The 26,529-nt window shown below is 32.4% G+C and overlaps 1 protein-coding gene across 3 annotated transcripts; it reads left to right on the top strand.

Moving 5' to 3' along the window:
- The first annotated feature begins 538 nt into the window (after window positions 1–538).
- Window positions 539–25,939, top strand: LOC127724250 (autophagy protein 5-like). 3 transcript variants are annotated; one of them, XM_052231182.1, is made up of 8 exons: window positions 539–625; window positions 5,085–5,222; window positions 5,579–5,706; window positions 7,730–7,808; window positions 9,331–9,493; window positions 16,021–16,112; window positions 17,766–17,874; window positions 20,500–25,939. In XM_052231182.1, the coding sequence occupies exons 2-8, from the start codon at window positions 5,112–5,114 to the stop codon at window positions 20,634–20,636; spliced, it is 819 nt and encodes a 272-aa protein (XP_052087142.1). In that variant the 5' UTR covers window positions 539–625; window positions 5,085–5,111; the 3' UTR covers window positions 20,637–25,939. The 3 variants fall into 3 exon arrangements, with proteins under 3 accessions (XP_052087142.1, XP_052087141.1, XP_052087143.1); XM_052231181.1 differs by having other exon boundaries at window positions 539–669; XM_052231183.1 differs by lacking the exon at window positions 539–625 and adding an exon at window positions 688–765.
- Window positions 25,940–26,529: the final 590 nt, after the last annotated feature.

The raw sequence follows: 26,529 nt of genomic DNA, 5'->3' as shown, positions 1-26,529 counted from the left end.
TTTGTTATCTTTACTATAGTGCTTCTGCTGCTTTGTGCTAATTTTAGTTACTTAACTAATCTCAATGTGCGTTTTTTTATGTGTAAACTATCATTTTATTTTTGCTTTTGTGTTTTTATCTCATAAGTGCATGCTTCAGTGTATGTTTAACTTTTAAGATGCTTTAAAGAACTTTGTGTTGCATGTTTATACATTAATATGAACTCTTGCTTTCTATGTTTAATTTATGTGTGCATGAATTTATATGTATGTTTTGTTTTATTGTTGCTCTGTCGGTTTTAAAAACTCTTCAGAACTTATGTTTGTACTTGTATTGCATATACCGACTTTAAAAAAGGTTTGTCTTATGTCTGTCTAACTAATTTTAAACGTAAACGCTAAACCAAGGATTTGTATAGTGAGACACTATATAAATCCTTGGCTAAACTATTAACGTGAAATAGTATCTGGAACATTATTGACTATACTCATAATCTACTATAGGTTGGTAAATGGTTATATCCAAAGAGTACCTTCCCTTGTTTCAAACTCTTCACAATTTATTTCCTTGTGAAGAATTTTCATCGGCTGAATCAGTGATGCAATTTCACATAATATGACAGTTTTACTCTAAAGAAGTGACAACGTATGGATGATGCAGTTCTCATTTTTTTCAATTTTGACATCCTGGTAATATTGCAAGACTTTAAACTGCCCCTTACTGTGAATAGATGAAGCCAGAAGGGGTGTCATCAACCATCCAGTCATCGTGTTTCAAAATACAAAGTAGAATTGCAAAATCACATGGAAGATGACTAATGCATTTATTTAGCCGCGTAGTCAAACCTTTTTGTCTTTTGGTTGTTCAAGTTCAGGAATGTCACATGATATGTATACTTTTTAAGGTTCATCATAACAAATGGACAAAAATGGCTGTGTTTGCACCTCAAAAACTACTCTGAGTACAGACTTACCTGTCCAGTTGGAAAAGTTTTAAGGCCTGGCATCCACTAGATATATAAAAGTTAAATGCATTTTGTGTTTCAGAAAGATATAATCTTTTTTGGATTTTGATGGGCATTTTTTTATCCTTTCTGCAGAAGTTGTAAAAATAAACAAACACCTGAATTGCTTTGATACTGTCCACTCAGTTAAACCCTTCAACTCACTTATAGATGTGTAGATACCTATTGTCCATGTCTATCAAGGACAATCAATACAATACAGTTTTTACCTGAGAGGGAGCATCTCAAAGTTGTATCCCAACTTCATGAACTTAGTTTATTTTTCACCTTCTGCATGAACGAAAAAAAATGCCCATCAAAATCCAAAAAAGATTACATCTTTCTGAAACACAAAATGCATTTAACTTTTATATATCTAGTGGATGCCAGGCCTTAAAACTTTTCTAATATAATATTTCTAAGGTCGAGTGGTCTTTAAAGGATAGCAATACATATAAATACTCCATGAGGTAGGAAATTGCATACAATAAATATGAGGTACGAAATGGCATACATGTAAATATTCCATATAAGGTACTAGTGTACAAAAATGTTTTTTGTAATGGTACATGTACAAATTGGGTCGTAAGAAATGGTTAGGGTACAAAATATAATTCTTAATAAGTATGTTGCATTGAACATGTTGGAAGACTGTTTTTATCTTCACTTTAACGATTTTCTTTATACTGTTGGATTTAGGGGTAATTCACACGTTTCTAGGTTGGACATGCATATATTGTAATTTGTATCACTTAGTCGACATTTTTAAATTATTTTTCCCTCATGACAAGTAATATAATGCAATATTATGATATTGGGACATCAACATCCTAAATAAGAAAAATTTATATCTTTGCTGACTGTTATGATGGTTATTTAAAGTTATACATCAAGTCTGCAGTCATTCATATTTGTCTCCCCTGTTGCTAATGTAAAAGACATATAACCATAATTGATTGATTGTTAGTTCTTTGCTTAATGTCCAGTGGCAAATATTTCATGCATTTCAGGATGAGAACAAATCAGCAATTTATACAAAAGGTAGGTCCTGTCCAGTGTTCTCCCCAGGCCGATATGACGCTGCGGTGCCGCAGCGCCTTCATAATATTTTTGTAGATCCCGCAGCGTCTTAATTGGCCACTGTCCCTTAATACTTGATCCCGCAGCGTGTTAATTTTCACATTTTCATTATAAATGTTGGTTAAAATTGTCAAGTTACTGATCACCGCTGATGGGTCGGTCAGTGTTACGCAATAACTGATAATTAGCTTTACCTGAGCCACGCTTATCTCAGCCTTATCGGACTATGTTATCAGGTAATAGCATAAATGATCATCAAGAAGATAGATATTTTTTGAAGAAAATAAAAAATTTTAATAATTCAGTGCAGAAATTGAAGTAATAGATCGCAAATACATTGTATTTACGCATCGTGTGTGTGATCACTTGACCATTTATATAACGAATTTTTTCATTGGTCGAGAAGAAGAATCTATTTAAACACGACCAATGAACGTGTTGAATACACATGATAAATTTGAATATGCTAAAGATATTTACGATGAAAACTATGAATGAAAGTATTAGTAATTGAAAAAATTAAAATAAAGTTTGATTAAAGAAAACGAGGAGTGATTTTTTTAATAGAAAGTGAAAAAATGTTGCTTGCAAGGTAAATTCGTCTGAAACTGTCATATTTTTAGAAATAAAATGATCATTGAACATCGATCGTGAATCCGTGTGTCGGGAAATATGTGACAATCAACACGGGTACAGAATCGCAGCAGCTTCTGTATAATGTCACTGGTAAATAATTTCAATGGTTTTAACTTTAACGAATTGGTAGTTTCGTTTATATCTATCTGCCAAAGATAGGATTAAACAATAATACGCACGGAAGCGTAATGTGAAACTACGGAAACTGGTCAGCTGTTCATTTATAAAAAAAATTTGTTTTTAAAAGTTGTATACCAAATATCTTAACCATATTCGATTTTATTAATTCTGAATGAACATGTTCTCTGCAAATAACAAAGGGGTGAATTATAAGCAAATGGTAGATGATGGAAGTAGAAGTTTTTTTTCAGACCAATGACTACTAATGAAAAGGGGAATACACCTCCGTCTACACTGTCAGTATATGCAGATTTCATTGCTTCTCCTAATCCCAACCAAGCTCAATTTTTAGCAATTGATAAAAGCAAGCACCATTTTTCTGGTTTCAATGACAAGTGGCTGACTGAGTTTTCATGGCTTAGAAATGTTAAAGGGGGTATAAGCAAAAGTTATTGTGAGTTGGGGTTTAATTTTTAACCCTGAAGAGGATAAAGACAAAGTTGAGGAACAGACTGTCCAACAAAATAACACTATCTTGAAACAATATCCCTAGAAGGAGCAGAGAGTAGAGATGAATACTTATATTTTGACTTCTTTAATTGACTGAATATAAATAACTTTTGTGTTTAAAATCAATTTATTTCATATATATATTCTTGTAATTCATTAATACTCTGCATTATTAAACACATAACACAAAGCATTATAATTCATATTGCATGTCATGATTTATGACTTATTGCTTCAGATCACAAACGTTCACTCTAAAAAAAGAGTTACGCGCCCTTGAATTTTGCGCCTTAAAAAAATCCTGTGGAGAACACTGCTGTCATGCCTGTTTAGGCTGTTATAGTAATGTATAGAGTTCTACCAGGATGAAGGGTGGGAAATTTGGAATGCTACTGGGAAATGAGGGTACATGCATACTGAATTTTAGCCTTGCAACAGGCCACATACAGACCACTTAAAGAGATGCTGCAAGATTTTTAATGTGCAGACAGCATGATACTCATTCTACATGAGGCATCAGATAAACTCCCTATTTTGAATGGAAGTGGTTGTGAATTTATACATCCTACATGTCCTACTCAGCAAAACAGATGCCCCACTTTTGCAAGTGTTCTATTGCCAGTCAGAAGGAGACCAAAGGATGACCATATTTTTATACCCCAGACATACATTGATTTTTTGTACATGACATAGCAATGCATACATGTATATGCAGGCATCTTCAAAATTTACTACTACGTATACACAATCAGTGTTTTCCCCAGGAACAGGCTGTTCAACTTATTTTAAGACTAACTACATGTACATGTACCAGAGTTAATTTGCTGTTAGAGAATTCTAACAGCTGTGTTATATTTATGTGTACTCCCAATTTAACTATCCCGCTTGTCCAAAATTGTAAGCAGTATGTGGACAATGGTGAGTGTTGAAAATAGTGGGGGTAATGAAAAGAAGTGAGGTTTATTTTAATAAATAGAGGTATGATACTGTAAGAAGTGATATTCATGACATTATCCCAGATTCATGTAAGGATCATCACCTGACGTCTGTTCTGATAATTTCAGCATTATAATTAATCCAAGGATCATTTATATTATATATTTAAAGCTACAATAAAATTAGATTACTTAGTCAAGCGATTTATTTTTACTCCTTAATTAGGTAATTTAGTGTTAAAGAAGACCACTCTTACTTGCAACATTTCTGAACAAAATGTTACTTGCATAAGTGATTTAAGAAATTGTTTAACTAATTCCCCTGACTGCTGTATGTTATTGAATTTTTGTTTTGTTCAATCAAAGCTACATGTAGTCAAAAAGAAGTGTTTGCCCTGAGAGGAAACCCCCCCTTTTTTTTCCTCCAACACAAACAACAAAAAATGAATGGTTCTGAGACCACATGTCAGTGTTCTCCCCAGGGCCTTAAAGCACTGTGGTACCCTGGTGCTACATTGTATATTTTCTACCATGGTGCTATCTTGGATGATTTTATAATAGAATGTATAGGAGCCATGGTGCTATATTTTTTTGGAAAACCTGTGCTATGTTACTTTCCATGGTGCTACATGTATTTGAAAATTCTGGGGAAAACACTGCATGTACATTTCTGAATCTTTCATTTAATTAAGAAAAAACCTTTAAAGTATAGGTAAGAAACAGTTTAGCACATTGTTACCATGGTTACAGTACAATATATAAATGTTTATTTGACGTTTTATATATTCTCCTTTTTCAAATTTGACGATTTTCCTTTTAGGTGATTAAAAAGTAATGTACTAATGTCATGGCAGACGATCGTGAGATTTTAAGGGAATTATGGGAAGGAAGAATCCCTGTAAGATTTTCACTGCCTTTAGAGGAGGTTGATTCTGGTGAAGAACCAGAGTCAATTTATGTGAGTAACAGTAGATGAATATTCAAATGTGTATATTTTATATGTGTACATGGAGAGTTGTCTCATTGGCACTCATACCATATCTTCTTATATCTATTTGTATGGTTTCAAATACATTTGTACATTTTGTATAGTTTTCATACACATTTGTATACAAAATCTGTCTTATTTAAAACTAAAATTCGACATGTTGGAACGTAGATTATTTTGGCAAAAAAAAAAATTATTAGATAAGTATTTGTTAATCATAACCAAAACATGATTTCCCACCAAAACTGCCCAAGGCCACCAATAGGTCTTCAACACACATTACACATGCATTTATTTATGATCGTTTTATCTTCTTTTTTTTACAGCTTATGTTACCTCGACTGAGTTACTTCCCGTTGGTGACAGATAGAGTTAACAAGCATTTTTCAAAATATGTTAATCAGGAAGAGGCAACAGAGATGTGGCTAGCCTATTCCGAACAACCACTAAAATGGTAAATTATTGATACCCAAAAATATATTGTCGATGTTTATTTATATTTTTTTATTTTCATATATAAAACTTTCAAGGGCATTCATGTTCAAGCAGCAACTCACTATTTCATCTTTAAGCTTTCTTTGTCAATCAATTCAAATGAGTTGTTTCTGTGATTGCTAGCTTACCATTGTAGGTTTGTTTTTAAAAGATTTAAGTTTTGAAAAATCATTCTCTTGCTATATTTGAATGCTTAATTGATGTAACATCTATAAGATAATGACCCAAAATTGGCTTATTGATTTTTTTTAAATTATCAAAATATTGAGCTCACCAAAGAAACAACAAAATAATTTAAGAGAAATATATAGTTGTTTCTTTGGCATGTTTGGTGCACACATACTTTTCCAATCTAAAATATACTTAAAATTTGATGAAAAACAAAGAAAACAAGAAATTTTACAAAATCTTAAATGTGATATTTGTTTTTAATTTCTGAATACCTTGTACCTTAGTCTAGTAAGGACAAATATTAGAATATGTATGATAACTTTTAAATTTGCAGTACTATTTGGGCCAAATAAGGGCCTTATTGTCCTTGCTCCTTTATTGATTTGACCGAAAAATGAACATTTCACACATGGTTTTTGGTCAAAATATATATGAGCAACAGAATTATGCACACATGAACACAAAATTTCAAGAAAACTATAAACGAAAATGAAATCTTCCTGTTTCAGAATAATATATTTATTTATTATATTTTCAAATAGATCATATTTAGCAATACATACACATTATATTTACTTAAACAATTGAAATTTAAAAATTACACTATACATGGCCATTTATTTGGGTTCTTGGCTCTACTCTTTTGCTTACTTCAATATCTTTATATAACTGAGTTGTTAGATGTATAAATAAGAAGATGTGGTATGAGTGCCAATGAGACAACTCTCTATCCAAGTCACATGTATAAAAAGTAAACAATTATAGGTCAAAGTACGACCTTCAACACACAGCCTTGGTTCACACAGAACAGCAAGCTATAAACAGTCAGGGGCATTACTTAAACAAGTAACTTTTAAAATTACCTATACAAGTTATATTGAAAACAAGGCTATTTTAAATATTACTTATATAAGTAATTTTTGTAAATATTACTTTAACAGGTGTCCATTCATACAGATTTTACTAGCTTTATCCATTTTTCACAGACATCTGGTTATTTTTCCAATGAAATATAAAAACTAATCTTCCTGAAACACTAATTGCCTTTCTGACACACTTACATATCATATCGACGCTTCTGGGTCAAAGATTGATCTCTTGGAACTATTAAAATATCATTTTCCGTGAAAATCTTAAAGATAGAGAGATATAAATAGATGGAACTTGTGATTTAATTAAGGCTTAAAGTTGTTTATAATTTGTAACCTAAAACAATTACATATGTTCCTCAAATAATTTTCATTACTAATTTTTTCAAAGATGTATAGAATAACTTATACAAGTAATATTTTTGTCACTATTTTTAAAGTAACCATTTATCTTTGTTTTCCTCTCAAATTCATTAATTCATAAATTCTTAATTTTATGTAATAAAATAATGTACAAATTCATAAAAACTACAGTTAGTCCATGCTTTATTGATATTTGAAATAACTCTAAATATAATAAGTGATTTAAAAAATTTTAAAAACAAAAATTACTTATATAAGTAATGAAAAAAAATAACTTGTTTAAGTAACGCCCCTGACTGATAAAGGGCTCAAAAATGACTAGTGTAACACACTTCAAACAGGAAAACCAACGGTCAAATCTATATAAAAAAAAAGAGAAACGAGAAACATTATGAACCTCACCAACAAACAAGTACGACAACCACTTAACAACAGGCTCCTGACAGAACATTTTCATGTTGCTTCTATATAGTTAGTATACCTATATTTTCAGTTGATCAAAGGACAGTGATATTTTTAAGTCTACAGTACTAGTACCTTCTCATTATTTTTTTACTTTTATTTTTCACTGTTTTGCAGGCACTATCCAATAGGTGTACTCTATGACTTATATGGTGATAAAGATTCAACACCTTGGAATATTACAGTGCATTTTCAGGTAACACAATATTTACAATCACAAATCGTCTGAAATTATAAATATGTACATTGTATATAAAAATATACCAAAAAGACAAGGATTGATCAATTGCTGTTTCACATCCGGTGGCAAATTAAATGCATATTCAGGATGAAAACATGATAATGTGATATGAATATAATGAATATAGATCCTGCTAATTACTAGACAGACATGCTGAGATGGTTTTTTTCATTTGCTACATCACAACTTAAGGTAACATTACGCATGAAGACATGTCACCCAATCGTGACAAATTATTCTGACTCCGAGCTGACCAGTCATTGTTCTTACTCATGAATGGCAAGTGCTTATCGGAGAAGCAGGTAATATAAATTTTTAAGCTTTTGTTTTGACCGTGGTTTAGATGACAAGGAAGGATAAAGATCAATGGTAAGAAGTTACATGTATAACCAGGAAATATGAAGACAAAAAAACATTTTATTGAGGAAACACACATTAATCTAATACTGACAATAAACTTTCAAAGAAAACATACATATTTGTATTACCTCTTACCGTACCTACATGTATATTGTAGAAATTGTTAATGTCACTGAATTATGATGTTCTTTTGAAATACCTAAAAATTTGTGAAAACAGTCATTATTATACTGGTGTAAATAGTAATATAAATTCATGAACAATATTTTGAATAAGCAATTTTTCATAAAATATTGAAAGAGCTTGTGTGGTTTAGCTAGATTGAGATTGAGCAAAATAAACTGACTAGTGCTAAAGGTCATTTTAAACTTACTGTGAGGTGATAGCTTTTGCTCTTTGTAAAGGCTATACTGTGTCTTTTTGAAAACGAACAGCAAATAAAAGTGTTTCTCCAATGCCTTTGGTTTTATCAAGTGTGTTGGGCTGTTTTCTGCTCTTTGGTTGGATTGTTGTCTCTGTGACACATTCCTCGTTTCCATTCTCAATTTTATAAACTATCCCTGCCTCAAAGTGATGTTCACTTCTGTTTGTCTGTCACTTATTTATGTTTAGTTTCCAAACATAACAAAATAAACAATCAAATTGTTTCATTTCTCCATCGTCAGTATCTAGTTTTTGACATTACACACTTTAAGACAATACGGTTTTATTCAATGCTACATTAGTACTGTTGAGGTTTTCAACTGGTAAATATTTCACATTACAGCCTTAATAAAACCAAATGTGAGAGTTCTCGCAAAGTGGTGATCAGAAGGTTTTCACCACCATAATTTTGCAAAGGACCGACACAATGTTGGTATTTTGCAATATAAATTGTAGTGAGGACCAGTAGATTTTCTTCAGGGTCCACCAGGGAAAAAAAGATTTCAAGAACTATGCCAATGTTTCATATTTTCTTTAAGCTTGGGCATTAGAAAAATGTTCCATTAGCAAGAAAACTTCCACATATTATGTTTAGGGTCTATTTTGATATTGGTGGTATCCCCATATAGCATGTACAGAAACAACTAAAGAGAAGTATACTAGAAAAAAAAACATCCTTTTTTCCTAATTTCAGGATTTCCCTGAAGATGAGATATTACATTGTCCCAGTAAAGAAGCAGTTGAGTCCCAGTTTATGTCCATGGTGAAGGAAGCAGATTCCTTGAAACACAGAGCACAGATCATTAATAATATGCAGAAAAGAGACCACAAACAGTTATGGACAGCATTATTACATGGTAAATATACTTGGATATTCCCATAAACATGATTTAGAGGACAAAGTGTTTGTTTTGGACCTTTTAAGCTCACCTGACCAGAAGGGCCATGTGAGCTTTTGCCATCACTATGGGTTTTTCATCCGCAATCATCTGTAAACTTTTTCTTTAATAATTTTCTCCTCTGAACTGCTCAATGGATTGAAACCAATGTATAAAACCAATAAAATATATAAATAAATTAGACAATACTTACTTTTCCCTTACAAAGTACACTCAAAATTTTGCAAAACAAGAAATCATGAAATTTGGCAAATTATACTAATTTTGTCATGATAACAAGGTTAATGTTACTTTTAATTAATCATGTAAGGGAACAGGACAAGATGTGTCCTAAAAAAAAATCTAAAATTGGAACTTTTGATTTAAGATTTCCATTCATCATGTTAATTTCTTTTTAAAAGATTTAGTATTACCAAATTAAAATTAGTTAGTTTTTTACATTTTTTACATTTGCAACAATTGCAGTTGGGACATTAAGTAAAGACTCTTCAATGCTTTTTTGTTAAATATACATAGATTTAGATCAATTTCCAGGTAGTTTTTTTACCTACAAATTTAGAGCACATGTCAGAATCAACTAAATAATATACCATAATGTTTGTCCATCATGTCCATATAAGCAACAACTTTCATGTTATTATTTTTTTGGTTCTTGCATGTTTCCTGTAAACAAATATATATTTAAAATTGAAATTATATCTTTCGGTTGAATTTCCTTGAATATTCATAATTTTTCAGTTTTTATACGACCACAAAAAAATTTTTGTGGTCGTATATTGGTATGACGTTGGCGTCGTCGTCGTCGTCGTCGTCGTCGTCGTCGTCGTCCGGCGTCGTCGTCCGAATACACATTAGTTTTCGCACTCTAACTTTAGTTTAAGTGAATGGATCTCATTGAAATTTTACCATAAGGTTCAATACCACAAAAGGAAGGTGGGGATTGATTTTGGGGGTTATGGTACGAACAGTTAAGGAATTAGGGGCCAAAAGGGGCCAAAAATAAGCATTTTTGTAACTTCCAGACATAACTTGTGTGTAAGTGTATGGATCTCTCTGACATTGTACCACAAGGTTCCATATCACAAAGGGAATGCTGGGATTGATTTTGGGGGTAATTGTCTCCAAATTTTAGGAATTAGGGGCCAAAAAGGGGCAAAAAACAAGCATTTTTCTAGTTTCATGACAATAACTTGTTTGTAAGTGTATGGATCTTTATGAAATTGTACTACAAGGTTCCATATCACAAAGGGAATACTGGGATTGATTTTTGGGGTAATTTCCTCCAAATATTAGGAATTAGGGGCCAAAAAGGGGCAAAAAACAAGCATTTTTCTAGTTTCATGACAATAACTTGTTTGTAAGTGTATGGATCTTTATGAAATTGTACTACAAGGTTCCATATCACAAAGGGAAGGCTGGGATTGATTTTGGGGGTTTTCCCTCAAAATTTTAGTAATTAGGGGCCATAAAAGGGAAAAAAAAACATGCATTTTTCTAGTTTCAGGACAATAACTTGTGTGTAAGTGTATGGATCTTTATGAAATTGTACTGCAAGGTTCCATATCACAAAGGGAAAGCTGGAATTGAGTTTGGGGGTAATTGCCCTAAACGTTTAGGAATTTGGGGCCAAAAAGGGGCCAAAAAACAAGCATTTTTCTAGTTTCCAGACAATAACTTGTGTTCAAGTGTATGAATCTCTCTGAAATTGTACTGCAAGGTACCATACCACAAAGGGAAAGCTGGGATTGAGTTTGGGGGCGATAAATCATAAGGGGGGTCAAAAAATTGGGGGGGGATTTTTTTTTTCCTTTTTTTTCTTTAACATTTTCCATTTTAAATTGGTTATTTCTGATTTATATATAAAAGCAAATAATAATGATATGGTTTGAATAGGCATACATGTGAACCTCCCGACGGGAGTACAATAATCCCGTTTTCAGGGGTCTCCTCCCCCCCTCCTGTTGAAAAAATCCCGTGTATGAAATTTTTCATGAATGAAAAATTTCTGCCCAACATAACATCTCAGGCATCTGGTGTAACTGACATTACCTGAAGTTATATTTTACCTGTAAATCAATTAACATGCATAATTATATGGCTTCACTTGTCAGCTTGGGTGTCAAACATACTGGTAAGCAACGATTTTTATACGACCGCAAAAAAATTTTGTGGTCGTATATTGGTATGACGTTGGCGTCGTCATCGTCGTCCGGCGTTGTCGTCGTCGTCCGGCGTCGTCGTCCGAATACATATTGGTTTTCGCACTCTAACTTTAGTTTAAGTGAATGGATCTTTTTGAAATTTGACCATAAGGTTAAATACCACAAAAGGAAGGTTGGGATTGCTTTTGGGGGTTATGGTACCAACAGTTAAGGAATTAGGGGCCAAAAAGGGGCCAAAAATGAGCATTTTCTAGTTTCCAGACAATAACTGTGGAACGGTGTATGGATCTCTCTGAAATTATACTACAAGTTTCCATACCACAAAGGGATGGTTAGGATTTGCTTTGGGGGGTTATGGCTCAAACCGTTTAGGAATTAGGGGCAAAAAAGGGGGAAAAACAAGGTTGTCCTGGTTAATGGACAAATACTTTAGTACAAAACATAATTTAAAGCAGTGTAAGGGAGATAAATCAAATACATCATTGAAATTATCTCCCTTACACTGCTTTTAAATTATGTATAAAGTAATGGTTAATGAACAATAAAGATAATCTAAAACAGTGTAAGGGAGGTAATCCAAATACAACGTTTTGGTTACTTCCCTTACACTGCTTTTAAATTATGTTTAAAGAAATGCATATTTATAAAGGAAGACCAGTAAAAATATCTGCAAATGTTTTCATCTTTTTTTTTTACAAAAAAATCCATATGAAAGATTTGACACTATATTTTTATTAATTCTATTATAAAATAGATTAAGTTAGCACTATGGTAAATTTAAATGGGTAATTATGGTTGCCAACTCCATTGGAAATTTGAATTGAGATTATGACCATATCTTGAGGGAAAGAATTTTTTGGGGGGAAAAAGGGGGGGGGGATAAAAAGAAATTGTGGGGGGCCAATTTTTTCTCATTTCAGATTTCAGAAATTAAAAAGAATTATTCTTCAAATATTATTTTTTTTTCAAATTTCAAATATTGAAAAATTTCAAGAAGTAATCTTTAATTGCACAGTATGGCGCATTAGATTTGTAAAATCTTTGATCACATTTATTTATTTGTTATGCCGAATCTAACAGTGTATTTAGATTTTTAATTTTGGGTCCAGTTTTCAAATTGGTCTACATTAATGTCCAAAGGGTCCAAAATTAAACTTTGTTTGATTTTAGCAAAAATTGAATATATGAGGTTCTTTGATATGCTGAATCTAAACATGTATTTAGATTTTTGATTTTTGGCACAGTTTTCAAGTTGGTCCAAAATGGGGTCCAAAATTAAACTTTGTTTGATTTCAACAAAAATTGAATATATGGGGTTCTTTGATATGCTGAATCTAACCATGTATTTAGATTTTTTATTTGTGGACCCCGTTATCTAATTGGTTCATATTGAGGTCAAAAGGGTCCAAAATTAAACTTTGTTTGATTTCATCTAAAATTGAATTATTGGGGTTCTTTGATATTCCAAATCTAACCGTGTATTTAGGTTTTTAATTTTGGGTCCTGTTTTTTAAATTGGTCTACATTGAGGTCCAAAGGGTCCAAAATTAAACTTAGTTTGATTTTGACAAAAATTGAATTCTTGGGGTTATTTGATTTGCTGAATCTAAACATGTGTTTAGATTTTTGATTATGGGCCCAGTTTTCAAGTTGGTCCAAGATAGGGTCCAGTATTTAAACTTTGTTTGATTTCAACAAAAATTGAATATATGGGGTTCTTTGATATGCTGAATCTAAACATGTATTTAGATTTTTGATTATGGGCCCAGTTTTCAAGTTGGTCCAAATTGGGGTCCAAAATTAAACTTTGTTTGATTTCAACAAAAATTGAATATATGAGGTTCTTTGATATGCTGAATCTAACCATGTATTTAGATTTTTTATTTGTAGGCCCCGCTATCTAATTGGTTCATATTGAGGTCAAAAGGGTCCAAAATTAAACTTTGTTTGATTTCATCGAAAATTGAATTATTGGGGTTCTTTGATATGCCAAATCTAACCGTGTTTTTAGATTTTTAATTTGGGTCCCGTTTTTTAAATTGGTCTTCATTGAGGTCCAAAGGGTCCAAAATTAAACTTAGTTTGATTTTAACAAAAATTGAATTCTTGGGGTTCTTTGATATGCTGAATCTAAACATGTGTTTAGATTTTTGATTATGGGCCCAGTTTTCAAGTTGGTCCAAGTTGGGGTCCAAAATTAAACTTTTTTTGATTTCAACAAAAATTGAATATATGGGGTTCTTTGATATGCTGAATCTAACCATGAATTTAGATTTTTTATTTGTGGGCCCCGCTATCAAATTGGTTCATATTGAGGTCAAAAGGGTCCAAAATTAAACTTTGTTTGATTTCATCAAAAATTGAATTATTGGGGTTCTTTGATATTCCAAATCTAACCGTGTATTTAGATTTTTAATTTTAAGTCCCGTTTTTTAAATTGGTCTACATTAAGGTCCAAAGGGTCCAAAATTAAACTTAGTTTGATTTTAGCAAAAATTGAATTCTTGGGGTTCTTTGATATGCTGAATCTAAACATGTGTTTAGATTTTTGATTATGGGCCCAGTTTTCAAGTTTGTCCAAGTTGGGGTCCAAAATTAAACTTTGTTTGATTTTAACAAAAATTGAATATATGGGGTTCTTTGATATGCTGAATCTAACCATGTATTTTGATTTTGGACATTGGACCATAATAGGTAAATTAAAAAAATTCAAGTTCTTAGACCACATTCTTTCTGTGTCAGAAACCTATGCTGTGTCAAATATTTAATAACAATCCAAATTCAGAGCTGTATCAAGCTTGAATGTTGTGTCCATACTTGCCCCAACTGTTCAGGGTTCGACCTCTGCGGTCGTATCAAGCTGCGCCCCAGCGAAGCATTTTATTACCTCATGCTAACTGCCGTTGTGTAACAAAAACTGTGTATTTATTGGGTTACTTCCCTTGATTTATCCTGTTTTAAGTTACTTTCCTTTTAATAATGAAAATTTTTAAAAGAATATAAATAAAATATAAATTGAACAAATAATCATAAAAGGATGGTTATTAAATGATTTTAAATGTCTTAGGACAAATAAAAAAATAATAATTTGAAAATTATTTGAGGATTCTATACTTCCTTTTAAGGCTTAAATTGAAATTTATATAATAACTATGACCCTAACTTTACAGATAGAATGAATTTCTGAGTTTGCAAATAAAAACTATTTGCAAGAGAAAAAAAAATAAAATAAAAACTATTTGCAGACAGCTAAACAAATGTTCTGGTTGCAATGATTGTTTTATAGAATATGAAGTAAAAAATTTAAAGAACATACTGGAAAAAAACAATGTTAGATTGAACATGTAGAATATAAAGATGGAGAAACTTTATAAGTGCAAGGGTACTATAAACATAATAAATTGGTTGGAAAGTTGAAGAAAACACACTTTAAAAGACCATTTTTACAGCACACGGTTACATTTACAACAAAATTAATGTCGATTAAAAACCTCCTGATCTGAGTCCTAATCTCCTGACCAAAATTTCCCAATCTCCTGATCTGAGTTTCACAGTCCATCACATGTATGAATAGGTAAATTGAAAATTTTTAAGTTCTTAGACCACTTTCATTCTGTGTCAGAAACCTATGCTGTGTCAAATATTTAATTACAATCCAAATTCAGTGCTGTATCAAGCTTGAATGTTGTGTCCATACTTGCCCCAACTGTTCAGGGTTCGACCTCTGCGGTCGTATCAAGCTGCGCCCCAGCGGAGCATTTTATTAAAACTTTGCACATGCTTATCAAATATCTTTGCATCTGATTTTGTAATACTTTTAAAAATGTCAGTCCCATATCTAAGATGTCTTTGAGGGGAGTTAATTAGGGTCACAACACTTTGACTTAAACAGTCAATTTTAAACTGAATCTTTAAGTCTTTCCAAAACCGGATCGTAGGCACACCTCCAGCAATCTGTTGCATGCTCTTATATAGCTTTGAAATTGGAATTTTTTTTCATATCTCACACATGTTAACCTGCCGCATTTTTGTGCCTGTCCAAAGTCAGGAGCCTCTGGCCTTTGTTAGTCTTGTATGTTTTTTAAATTTTAGTTCTATTATATGTTTAGGAGTTTAGTGTGACGTCTATTTTCACTGAACTAGTACACATTTTTGTTTAGGGGCCAGTCTCTGGGTGCGAATTTTCTCGCTGTGTTTAAGACCCATTGGTGGCCTTGGGCTGTTTTCTGCTCTTTGGTCGGGTTGTTGTCTCTTTGACACATTCCCCATTTCCATTCTCAATTTTATTTAATAAGGAAATGATTATTTTTTTTCTAATTTCAGACAGATATGATCAATTTTGGTCAGTAAATAAACGGTTAATGGAATCATCCGGTGATGACATGTTCAAATACATTCCTTTTAGAATATATCAGGTAAGTAAACTTATCTGTATACCATGTATACAGTACACACAATGTGATATAGGTAAAAAATGTATTTGATAAAAATATCGAACTCCAAGGTAAATTCAAAAAGTGGGTATGTTCATAACACCTGACTGAACCAAAATGCTCAATTATATCAACCAATGAAAAGACTGGAAAATGGCTGTCACTTATTCCTGAAGAAAACGGTACAGGGGTTTTCCTGAAAAAAATGGTGGATTTAATCTGGTTTAATAGCTAGCTAAACCTCCCACTTGCATGAGAGTCAATTACCCTTGCATATGTTGAAGAAATCACTGGGAAATAGGGTGATTAGTGGTTATTTGAAGTGATGATACTAATTTGACTTTGATTGATGACTACCTCAGTGGTCTTATAGCGTGCTCATTTTGAGGGTGGCAGATTTTGAGTCTATCCCCACTCAGATCAAACCAAAGACATGAAAATTGGTATTTGCTGCTGCTCTGTAATCACACAGCATTTAGGAGAACCAGCAGATCAAAGACTGGTCAGATTAGAGTGAGAATAATATGCCTGGGTATGTGACATGTCTGCTTGCCGACAGTGAATCAGCACATTCAAAATCTGGCTCAATGTGCAGGTCTATTACAAATGTAAAAATAAGAAGATGTGCATCTCTCCACCAGAGCAGGTTTCAAATTCATACATTTTGTACATGGAGATATATTCACCATGTATCAATTATTTGAATTGATATCTTGTCAGAGTTTTCTCCCCTAGATTGATTACAAAACAGTTCTAATTTTGTATTTTGGATCACTATTATCTACATTTAACATTTGTGAGATTTTTAATTAAAGAAATTTATTTATCAAAAGACTTTCATTAAAACAGGGTTAGTTTATACTTTTGAAAAAAAAAACACTATTTCATTGGATGAGAGCATATCACATGCATGACCATATTATTTTACTTACTGACAGTATATTGGCCATACACAATCAGGTCAAACACTCATTAGGGCCCCTACTGGGGTTTACAGAAAAGAGAGAATGAAAAAAACAAAGAATAGAGAATAATAGGGTGCTTAAAATATAAAGAATAAATAAATAAGTGTAAAAATCTGCTTGTTCATGCCCTCACTTACCTCTAGAATGCATGTTTGAGAAAATATGATTAAAAACAAGTCTACTTGCCAATCATTATTTTGAAGACTGGAATACCAATAATTTCCGAATTAAAAAAGAACCACTTAAAACTGCAAATTTTTACAAAATGTTATGTCCACCAAAAGGAAACAAAGGAATAGATTTGTTTTGTAGTGACTAAAATACCAGAATACAATTTTTAAATGGACCCCATGTATTCCCATATTTCCCCTCTTACCCATTACTTTGACCATGATATCTGAAAAGCTAAACAGAAAGTTTATTTATTCATCCATGAGTTACCAAATTAACCTTTTATTGAGAGACCTAGATAAAAGGACATAGCTCGGAAAAAACACTGACATGTATCTGTCAACCAATGTTAAGTATCTTCTAAGTAACAAAGTCAAGTAAGTAAATTCTTTGTGAAAATTAGTTCAGTAGTTTACAGTATTTAAATAGTATTACAATGTATATGTATAATGACATTACTGATTTGAAGAATTGTCTCCCTTATGGTTTCTATTTTTAGATTGATATTCCAAATATCCAAAAAATATTTAAACCATGCAATACAGAAGGAGAGGAACAAAAATTAGGGGATTTACTTCATGAATGTGTCCCACATTTGTGGGAAGAAGGTGAGAAAGATTTTTATTGGTAAAACAATGTACAAAAATGTAGTACTTCCTGAAGTTTATTCAAATACCAGTTTTGAAATAGTAAAATAAACTTTGATTTCTTAAAAGAAATTTGCCAAACTCTTAATTAAAAAAAAAATGCCATTGGATTCTTCTTTTTGTCGAGCCTGCGACTTTTGTCACAAAAGTGAGACAAAGCGATCCTACATTCCGTCAGCGGCGTCCACAAATATTCACTCTGTGGTTAAAGTTTTAAAAAATTTAATAACTTTCTTAAACTATTCTGGATTTGTACCAAACTTGGACAGAAGCTTGTTTTATGATCAAAAGCTAGTACATGTATCTAGAAGGAAATTTTTTGTAAAAATTTATTTCCTGTTTTTCTGTATATTGCTTTTAAATGGACTTAGTTTTTCTTCCGGTTAACATTACATACAGTCTGCAGTTAAAGTTTTCAAAACATTTTTTAGATTCAAAATCCATCCTGGATTTTTACCAAACTCGGACAGAAGCTTTCTCACAATCAAAAGATAGTATCTAGAGGAAAATTTTTAATAATTATTTCCCCATTTTTGTTGAGCCTGCGACTAACAGGAAAAGTCAGCAAGATACTGGGTTCCGCTGAACCCTTGCAAATTTTTTTTCCAAATGATCATCCCAAACTTTGAGAAATGCAAAAGTAAGACCAGCTTCATATTTTGTCCGCTCTTGAATGTTTTTGTTGGAATATTAGTTAAATATAATATAAGGCCAATATGGAATGATTGCCAATGAGACAACTATCCATCAGAGACCATATGACAGGGATATAAACAACTACCTTGGTTGGATCACCATACATCCTTCAGCAATGAGCAAAAACAATACTGTTAAAAAAAGCATAACAATATATTGCAAATTCGTTTATTTTCATGGATATCAATTTTCGAGGATGGAGGATATTTTGCAATTTCATGGAGATTTGATTTCATGGTTTTGTCAAATTCCGTATACAAGCCTATAAAAAATGTGTACTTTGTTGAATACCAGTATTTAAATACATATTTTACCTATACCCATATAATCCACTAAGAAAATTAGTATCACATGACTAATATTGAATCCACATGTACAGTTGATGCTTGTTTATGAATTATGAGTGCTGTCCCCCGCACAACGCGTTGCCAAGACATAGAAATACTGGGCGTCCATCTGTGTGTCCATCTGTCTGATCTTGTAAGCGCTCTCACGTGTACAGTTCTTGCCAGATTTTTATGAAACTTATTTCATAAGTTTATATCAGCAATGTCTTAGACGAGTTTGAAAATCAGTGCTGATTAATAATTTTTAAAAGAGTTATGCCCCTTAGAAACATTAATTATATGGAAAATTGCAATATTAATGCTCTCATGTGTACAATTCTTGCCAGAATTTAATGAAACTTATATCATAGGTTTATATCAGCAATGTCTTTGACGAGTGTGAAAATCAGTGCTGATCAATTATTTTTAGTCCCCTACCAACGAAGTCGAAGGGGACTTTAGGTTTGCACTTCGTCCGTCTGTCTGTCTGTCTGTCCATCCATCAGTCCGGCAAATCAGTTTTCCACACTTTTTTTCTTCGTGCTTGAGGATATCGATTTGATATTTGGTATATTGCTTTATCATGACAAGTTACAGATCATGTTCTAATTTTGTTCCTGTCAGACGAATTTTTGCAGAGTTATGGTCCTTGAACTTAGAAAAATTCACTAAAATAATCAGTTTTCCGCACTTTTTTGTGTCATGCTTGAAGATATTGATTTCATGATTGGTATATAGTTTTATTATGACAAGTTACAGATCAAGTTCGAATTTTGTTCCGGCCTGATGATTTTGTGCAGAGCTATGGTCCTTGAACTTAGAAAATTCACTCAAATAATCAATTTTCCACATTTTTTTCGTCATGCTTTAAGATATTGACTTGATATTTGTTATATAGTTTACACCATGACAAGTTATAGATCAAGTTAGCATTTTGTTCCAGTACAATGAATTTTTAACCGGTAGGGGACTATGTATTGCCAGGCAATACTCACAGAATGCTTGTTAAAAGAGTTATGCCCCTTGGAAATATTGATTATATGGAAAATTGCATTGTTAGCACCCATGTGTACAATTCATGCCAGATTTATATAAAATTTATATGAAAGATTTATATCATCAATGTCTCAAACAAATTTGAAAATCAGTGTCGATCAATTACTTTTAAAAGAGTTATGTCCCTTGGAAATATTGATTATATGGAAAATTGCATTGTTAGCGCTCTCATGTGTTCAAATTCTTTCAGAATTTTATAAAACTTATATCATAGATTTATATCAGCCATGTCTTTGACAATTTCAAAAATAAGTTCTGATCAAATATTTTGAACGAGTAATGCCCCTTGGAAAAATTAATTATAACAGAAATCGCATTGCATTTGCTCTGAAGCCTTCATTTCTCTAAGATATTTATAAATTGTTTTAAAGAACAAAAAAAGGTTTTTTTTTAGTTATTGCCCTTGTACCTTTGATATAAAATATGTGCAACGCAGGGGACATTGGAACTCTGTTCTTTCACTATTTATGTGTTATTAATTTTTTAAACCATGTCATCTTTGTTTCAGATACATTTACGAAAAGAGTTGTAACACACGGTATAGAAATGACATTAAATACTCCAGTATTGTGGTTGTCCCAGAATTTTAGTTACCCAGACAATTTTCTGCATATATGCTTATTAGACAAAACGGACACAGGATGATGCAGAGAGTTCAAAATCTAGGTCTATTTATTTTAATTCTTGTGATTTGAATAATTTCTTGCAATTCTGCAAATGAATATTTTGAACTGTATCAGTTAATGATATGTGAAACATGAAATGTGATTTAAAATGATGATAATGTACGATAGCAATTCAGGGTCAGCGGTTAGGCCTACAGTCTGAAGTTTTCACGAAGGGCCTGTAAATTTGATGAGAATTATATTAACTGAAAAGGCCAGATTTCTAAAGCATAATGCATCAGGACTTATAGATTTCACAAGCAACTTTGAACATTGATATGACTGTGTCATGTCTATTCCATTCTATGTAAATTTTCTTTAGAAGACATCAATGTTTTAGAAAGACAACAAACAGAAAAAGAAGAGTTGAGCTTTGATTTGAAGTTTGCAGCATACTTGTTGGAATTTCTGATAGAAACCAAAGATCATAGCATTTTTCATTCAAATTTTTTTTTTCTTCATTTCAATAGCATATACAAACATTGTTCTGATTTTCTAACCATAAACATGATTTTGATTGATAGGGCTATGCCGTTAAAATGAATGTTTGATGGAAAAAATGGACTTTCGTGTTTTCCCAACAAGAAACCATGCTTTAAGTAATTTGCATACATCTTATGTACATACAACCATAAATGAGCCATGCCCCCCATGGCCAAAAAGGAAAATTAACATCCTACTTTCCCACAATCAATTTAATGGAATAGCCCTAATTTACATAAAATGATTGTGTTTCTGAAATATGAAAATAAAGAGAATTTATTTGTACATGCATGTAAAACTAATATTTTCATTGAATGCCAATAAGCCATTTGATATATAATGAGTTATTTCCCTTCATTTATATTTGGTGATTTAGTCCATTACTTATGATTTTTTTCTCCAGTTTAACCTACATGAATAAGAATAAGAGTGCTTAAATAAATAAAGGTAAATGTGGGACCCAATAACAAAATCAAGAAAGACTTGAGGGTTTGCTTGCGACCTCAATTCTCATTTAATAGAACCTGTGACCTAAACAAAGGTTCAAAATGGTTTATTTGAATGTTTTGTTTTATTTTAAAGTGACCAGAGGTAATTTTTATTAAACATGACCTTGTGACCAAAGGTGGGTACCCTATTAGAGCACAAGAGTATAATCTTGTAGTGATAACCTTAAATCAGTCAAGGGATTACCACTCTACTTTGAAAATCCTTGAATATTATATCAGTCATTCTCAGCATGGAAATACATGCCGTTTACACTTGTAAAAAATGTCAAATAATCCTGGAAAACCCCCTGAATTTTGTAACCATCAGCAGCATGTTTTGAAATGCAAATTTTCCTATCACTATTCCAAACTCCATGACAGTTCCAGCTCTAATGAGTCCACTTATCTGCACTGTACCATGATTTCTATCCAGGGAAGCTTATCTAATGTCTTGAATTCAAAAGTAACTTTTGGTATCTTCATCTATGTCTACTGATACCATCTTGTTGAATGCCATGGAAAAACCCTGGAACTGATGCAGAATGAGAAGGAAATTATCAGATAATAAACTGTTAGAAGTATTATTAAGCACACTTTTCAAATGTTTATTTTTTAACATAAATTGTCCATGAATTCCAGTGACATTTTTTTTCTGAATCAGAATGAAGATCCCAATTAATGCAAATATGTTTGTTTCTTTTATTAACTGCCTACGATAGTATACAGGGCGGTCAGGGGTAATATTTATGCAAGTTTATATATTTACTTGTGTAAAAAATTTGTTAGATGTTAATTTGCTTTTTCAAGGTCTTAATAATCTCCTCTGAATCTTCTTTTTACAACCTCTTAAAATCTCAAGTTAAAGTTTTAGCAGGTCAAAATATGCATAAACAATTTTTTTCTGGTTTCTGATAAATTTTTTTATAGAGTTTAACTTTTTATCTCAACTAAACTAAGAAAGTCTTCTATGCTCAGGTGTTAAGTGCACAAGGTCTTCTAAAATTGCTCCCTGGAGAATCATAAATGAGCAGTATTTTGAAGATAATAGACAAAGGAGATTTTCCTTATCCATAAAATTATACTTTTAGGAAAAGTAGAGACAACTATGAACAACTATAAGAGCATTGTTGTCAATTAAAATTCAAGAGAAGAAGAAAATATAACTGTTTTACTTTTAAAACTAAAAACAAAAATTAAAGGCATTGTGTGTTAACGGTCTGCATTTCTATCCTGTATCAGATTCAAGTTTTTGGCCACAGAGTTTACCTTGACGTTTTGATCACATCAACTGTAAACTTGGTACACATGTTCATTATAACGTAAACAATTAAAATTATATGTTGAATAAGGGTTTTGATCCTGACTTTTCTGTTTACTACAATTAGTAATATAGTGTGATCTGGGCATGGTTTCCTATGGACACAGATTCTTGCATCTTTTGTCTAAGTTTAATTTTGACCTAAAATGATACCTTTAACTTTACCAGTTGTGGAAGTGATTTTCTTAAGAATCTAAAGATTTAAAACTCAGGGGTAAAGGCAAAGAGAGAAACAGCTATTCTAATGCAATTAGTTTATATCAATGGCTCTGATTGGATGAAGACAAGCGTAAAATTCTCAATCTCCCTGTCTGTAACTAAAGAAGCCGACATTTTGAATTCGGGAATATATTGACATGTAATTTCTCCAATAATAAGCAAAAAAACTCACATTTGGACCTACAAAACTTCTTTTCATCAAATTTTATTACATTTTGAAGCGGACAAGAACCCAGAAAACGCCCAGTGTTTACGTTTGATGCAGGAAGCACACCTATGACGTCGCCTAGATTAGGCGCCAAAGAAGATAACATCATTTTGCGGAATTTTCGTTTAATGAAAATTCTACACAGAAATAATGACTAAAATTGAATGATTTGTTTTTATACAACCGCAAAAAAAATTTTTGTGGTCGTATATTGGTATGACGTTGGCGTCGTTGTCGTCGTCCGAAGACACATTAGTTTTCGCACTCTAACTTTAGTTTAAGTGAATGGATCTCTATGAAATTTTACCATAAGGTTCAATACCACAAAAGGAAGGTGGGGATTGATTTTGGGGGTTAGGGTACCAACAGTTAAGGAATTAGGGGCCAAAAAGGGGCCAAACATAAGCATTTTTGTAACTTCCAGTTATAACTTGTGTGTAAGTATATGGATCTCTCTGACATTGTACCACAAAGTTCCATATCACAAAGGGAATGCTGGGATTGATTTTGGGGGTAATTGCCTCCAAATTTTAGGAATTTGGGGCCAAAAAGGGGCAAAAAACAAGCATTTTTCTAGTTTCATGACAATAACTTGTGTGTAAGTGTATGGATCTTTATGAAATTGTATCACAAGGTTCCATATCACAAAGGGAATGCTGGGATTGATTTTGGGGGTAATTGCCTCCAAATTTAAGTAATTAGGGGCCAAAAAGGGCCAAAAAACAAGCATTTTTCTAGTTTCCAGACAATAACTTGTGTTCAAGTGTATGGATCTCTCTGAAATTGTACTGCAAGGTACCATACTACAAAAGGAAGGCTCGGATTGATTTTGGGGGTAATTCCCTCAAAATTTTAGAAATTAGGGGCCATAAAAGGGCAAAAAAACAAGCATTTTTCTAGTTTCACGACAATAACTTGTGTGTAAGTGTATGGATCTTTATGAAATTGTACTGCAAGGTTCCATATCACAAAGGGAAAGCTGGGTTGGAGTTTGGGGGTAATTGCCCTAAACGTTTAGGAATTTGGGGCCAAAAAGGGGCCAAAAAACTTGCATTTTTCTAGTTTCATGACAATAACTTGTGTTCAAGTGTATGGATCTCTCTGAAATTGTACTGCAAGGTACCATACCACAAAGGGAAGGCTGGGATTGAGTTTCAGGTGATGAATCATAAGGGGGTTCAAAAAATTTGGGGGGGGGATTTTTTTTTCCTTTTTTTTCTTTAAAATTTTCCATTTTAAATTGGTTATTTCTGATTTCTGATTTATATATAAAAGCAAATAATAATGATATGGTTTGAATAGGTAAATTAAAATTTTTAAGTTCTTTCATTCTGTGTCAGAAACCTATGCTGTGTCAAATATTTAATTACAATCCAAATTCAGTGCTGTATCAAGCTTGAATGTTGTGTCCATACTTGCCCCAACTGTTCAGGGTTCGACCTCTGCGGTCGTATCAAGCTGTGCCCCAGCGGAGCATTTTATTAATTTTGGGTCCAGTTTTCAAATTGGTCTACATTAATGGTCCAAAGGGTCCAAAATTAAACTTTGTTTGATTTTAACAAAAATTGAATATGGGGTTCTTTGATATGCTGAATCTAAACATGTATTTAGATTTTTGATTTTTGGCCCAGTTTTCAAGTTGGTCCAAATTGGGGTCCAAAATTAAAGTTTGTTTGATTTAAAATAAAATTGAATATATGGGGTTCTTTGATATGCTGAATCTAACCATGTATTTTGATTTTGGACATTGGATCATAATAGGTAAATTAAAAAAAATCAAGTTCTTAGACCACATTCTTTCTGTGTCAGAAACCTATGCTGTGTCAAATATTTAATCACAATCCAAATTCAGAGCTGTATCAAGCTTGAATGTTGTGTCCATACTTGCCCCAACTGTTCAGGGTTCGACCTCTGCGGTCGTATCAAGCTGCGCCCAGCGAAGCATTTTATTTTGCATTAGAATAGAGATAACTGTATTGTATTTGAAGCTTTGCGGACGTCCATCGGTAGTTTTACTGTCGCAAATACCCGTTTACCTGTCTCCGCTACGCGTCGCCAGGTAAACTAAATTTGCGACAGTAAAACTACCGATGGACGTCCGCATAGCTTCAAATACAATACAGTTATCTCTAAAGCATGTATTCAGTGATTGTTATGTTTGTTCTGTTGTAAGAGTCATTATAGATTATCAATATTTGACCTGAGATTTTGCAACACTTGAACTATTGATGTCATGCAACGATCACTTTTGCATTGTTGCTTCAGACATTTTCTCTTATGACTTAAAATTTTACAGGAATGTCTGTCGTGGTCTGTAATGGCCAATAATGACGAACAAATAGCAATAAAGTGTATTTGATCATGGCTCAATTGAAGAAATTTCTATTGTTTCTTAACTATGTATTTCCATTGTGTGATAGGGTACTGTGATGTATGTGTATAGATTTATCAAGTCTTTTTAAGTATGTGCAGCACTGCAATTTATTGTTAAATATATATACCATGTACATGTTAAAAAAAGTGCTGTTGTTGTGTGCAATTGATTATGAATAAAAAGTAAAATATCATAGGGTAATTTATCATTACGGGTAAGCTGTATATCGTTTATATGTTATAATTAGTGGTATATTTGTTCTTGAAAATTTGTCCTTGTTTGATATGTATATACATGTCCTCATATTTTCAAGTTTCAGCTTACTTGGACCTAATGGTGAGCTGTCGTCAGTACTAATTCTGTTAGCACAAGTTTCGCTATTTTGGGCATGCAAGATTTAGTAAGCATGTGGTATCTTTTGTAATGCAACTCTTAAGTGTCATCTGAAATCACTTGACTATATCATTGCATATTGGACGCATATCATTAATTGGTTTCTTTTTTAAAACTATTATCTGATAAGCCTGGAATGCAACCAAAATCATTTAATATAAAAATAAGGAGACATGGTATGATAACCAATGAGACAAATACCCACCAAATGACGACGATGTAAATGGATATAGGTCACTATACAGACTTCTACAATGAGCAAATCTCAAACTGCATAGTCTACTGCTGTTGAAGGTTCTTATATGACAAAATGTGAAAAAAATGAAACAATTCAAAAGAAACAAGAGTGCACACACTGAAATGTCTTGCCTGCTTTACTGACCATTGATT

Source organism: Mytilus californianus, unplaced genomic scaffold, assembly GCF_021869535.1.
Source record: "Mytilus californianus isolate M0D057914Y unplaced genomic scaffold, xbMytCali1.0.p SCAF_14, whole genome shotgun sequence".
Classification (NCBI taxonomy): Eukaryota; Metazoa; Mollusca; class Bivalvia; order Mytilida; family Mytilidae; genus Mytilus; species Mytilus californianus.
Note: the sequence above shows the minus strand (reverse complement) of the source record. Positions and strands in the feature narration are given on the sequence as shown.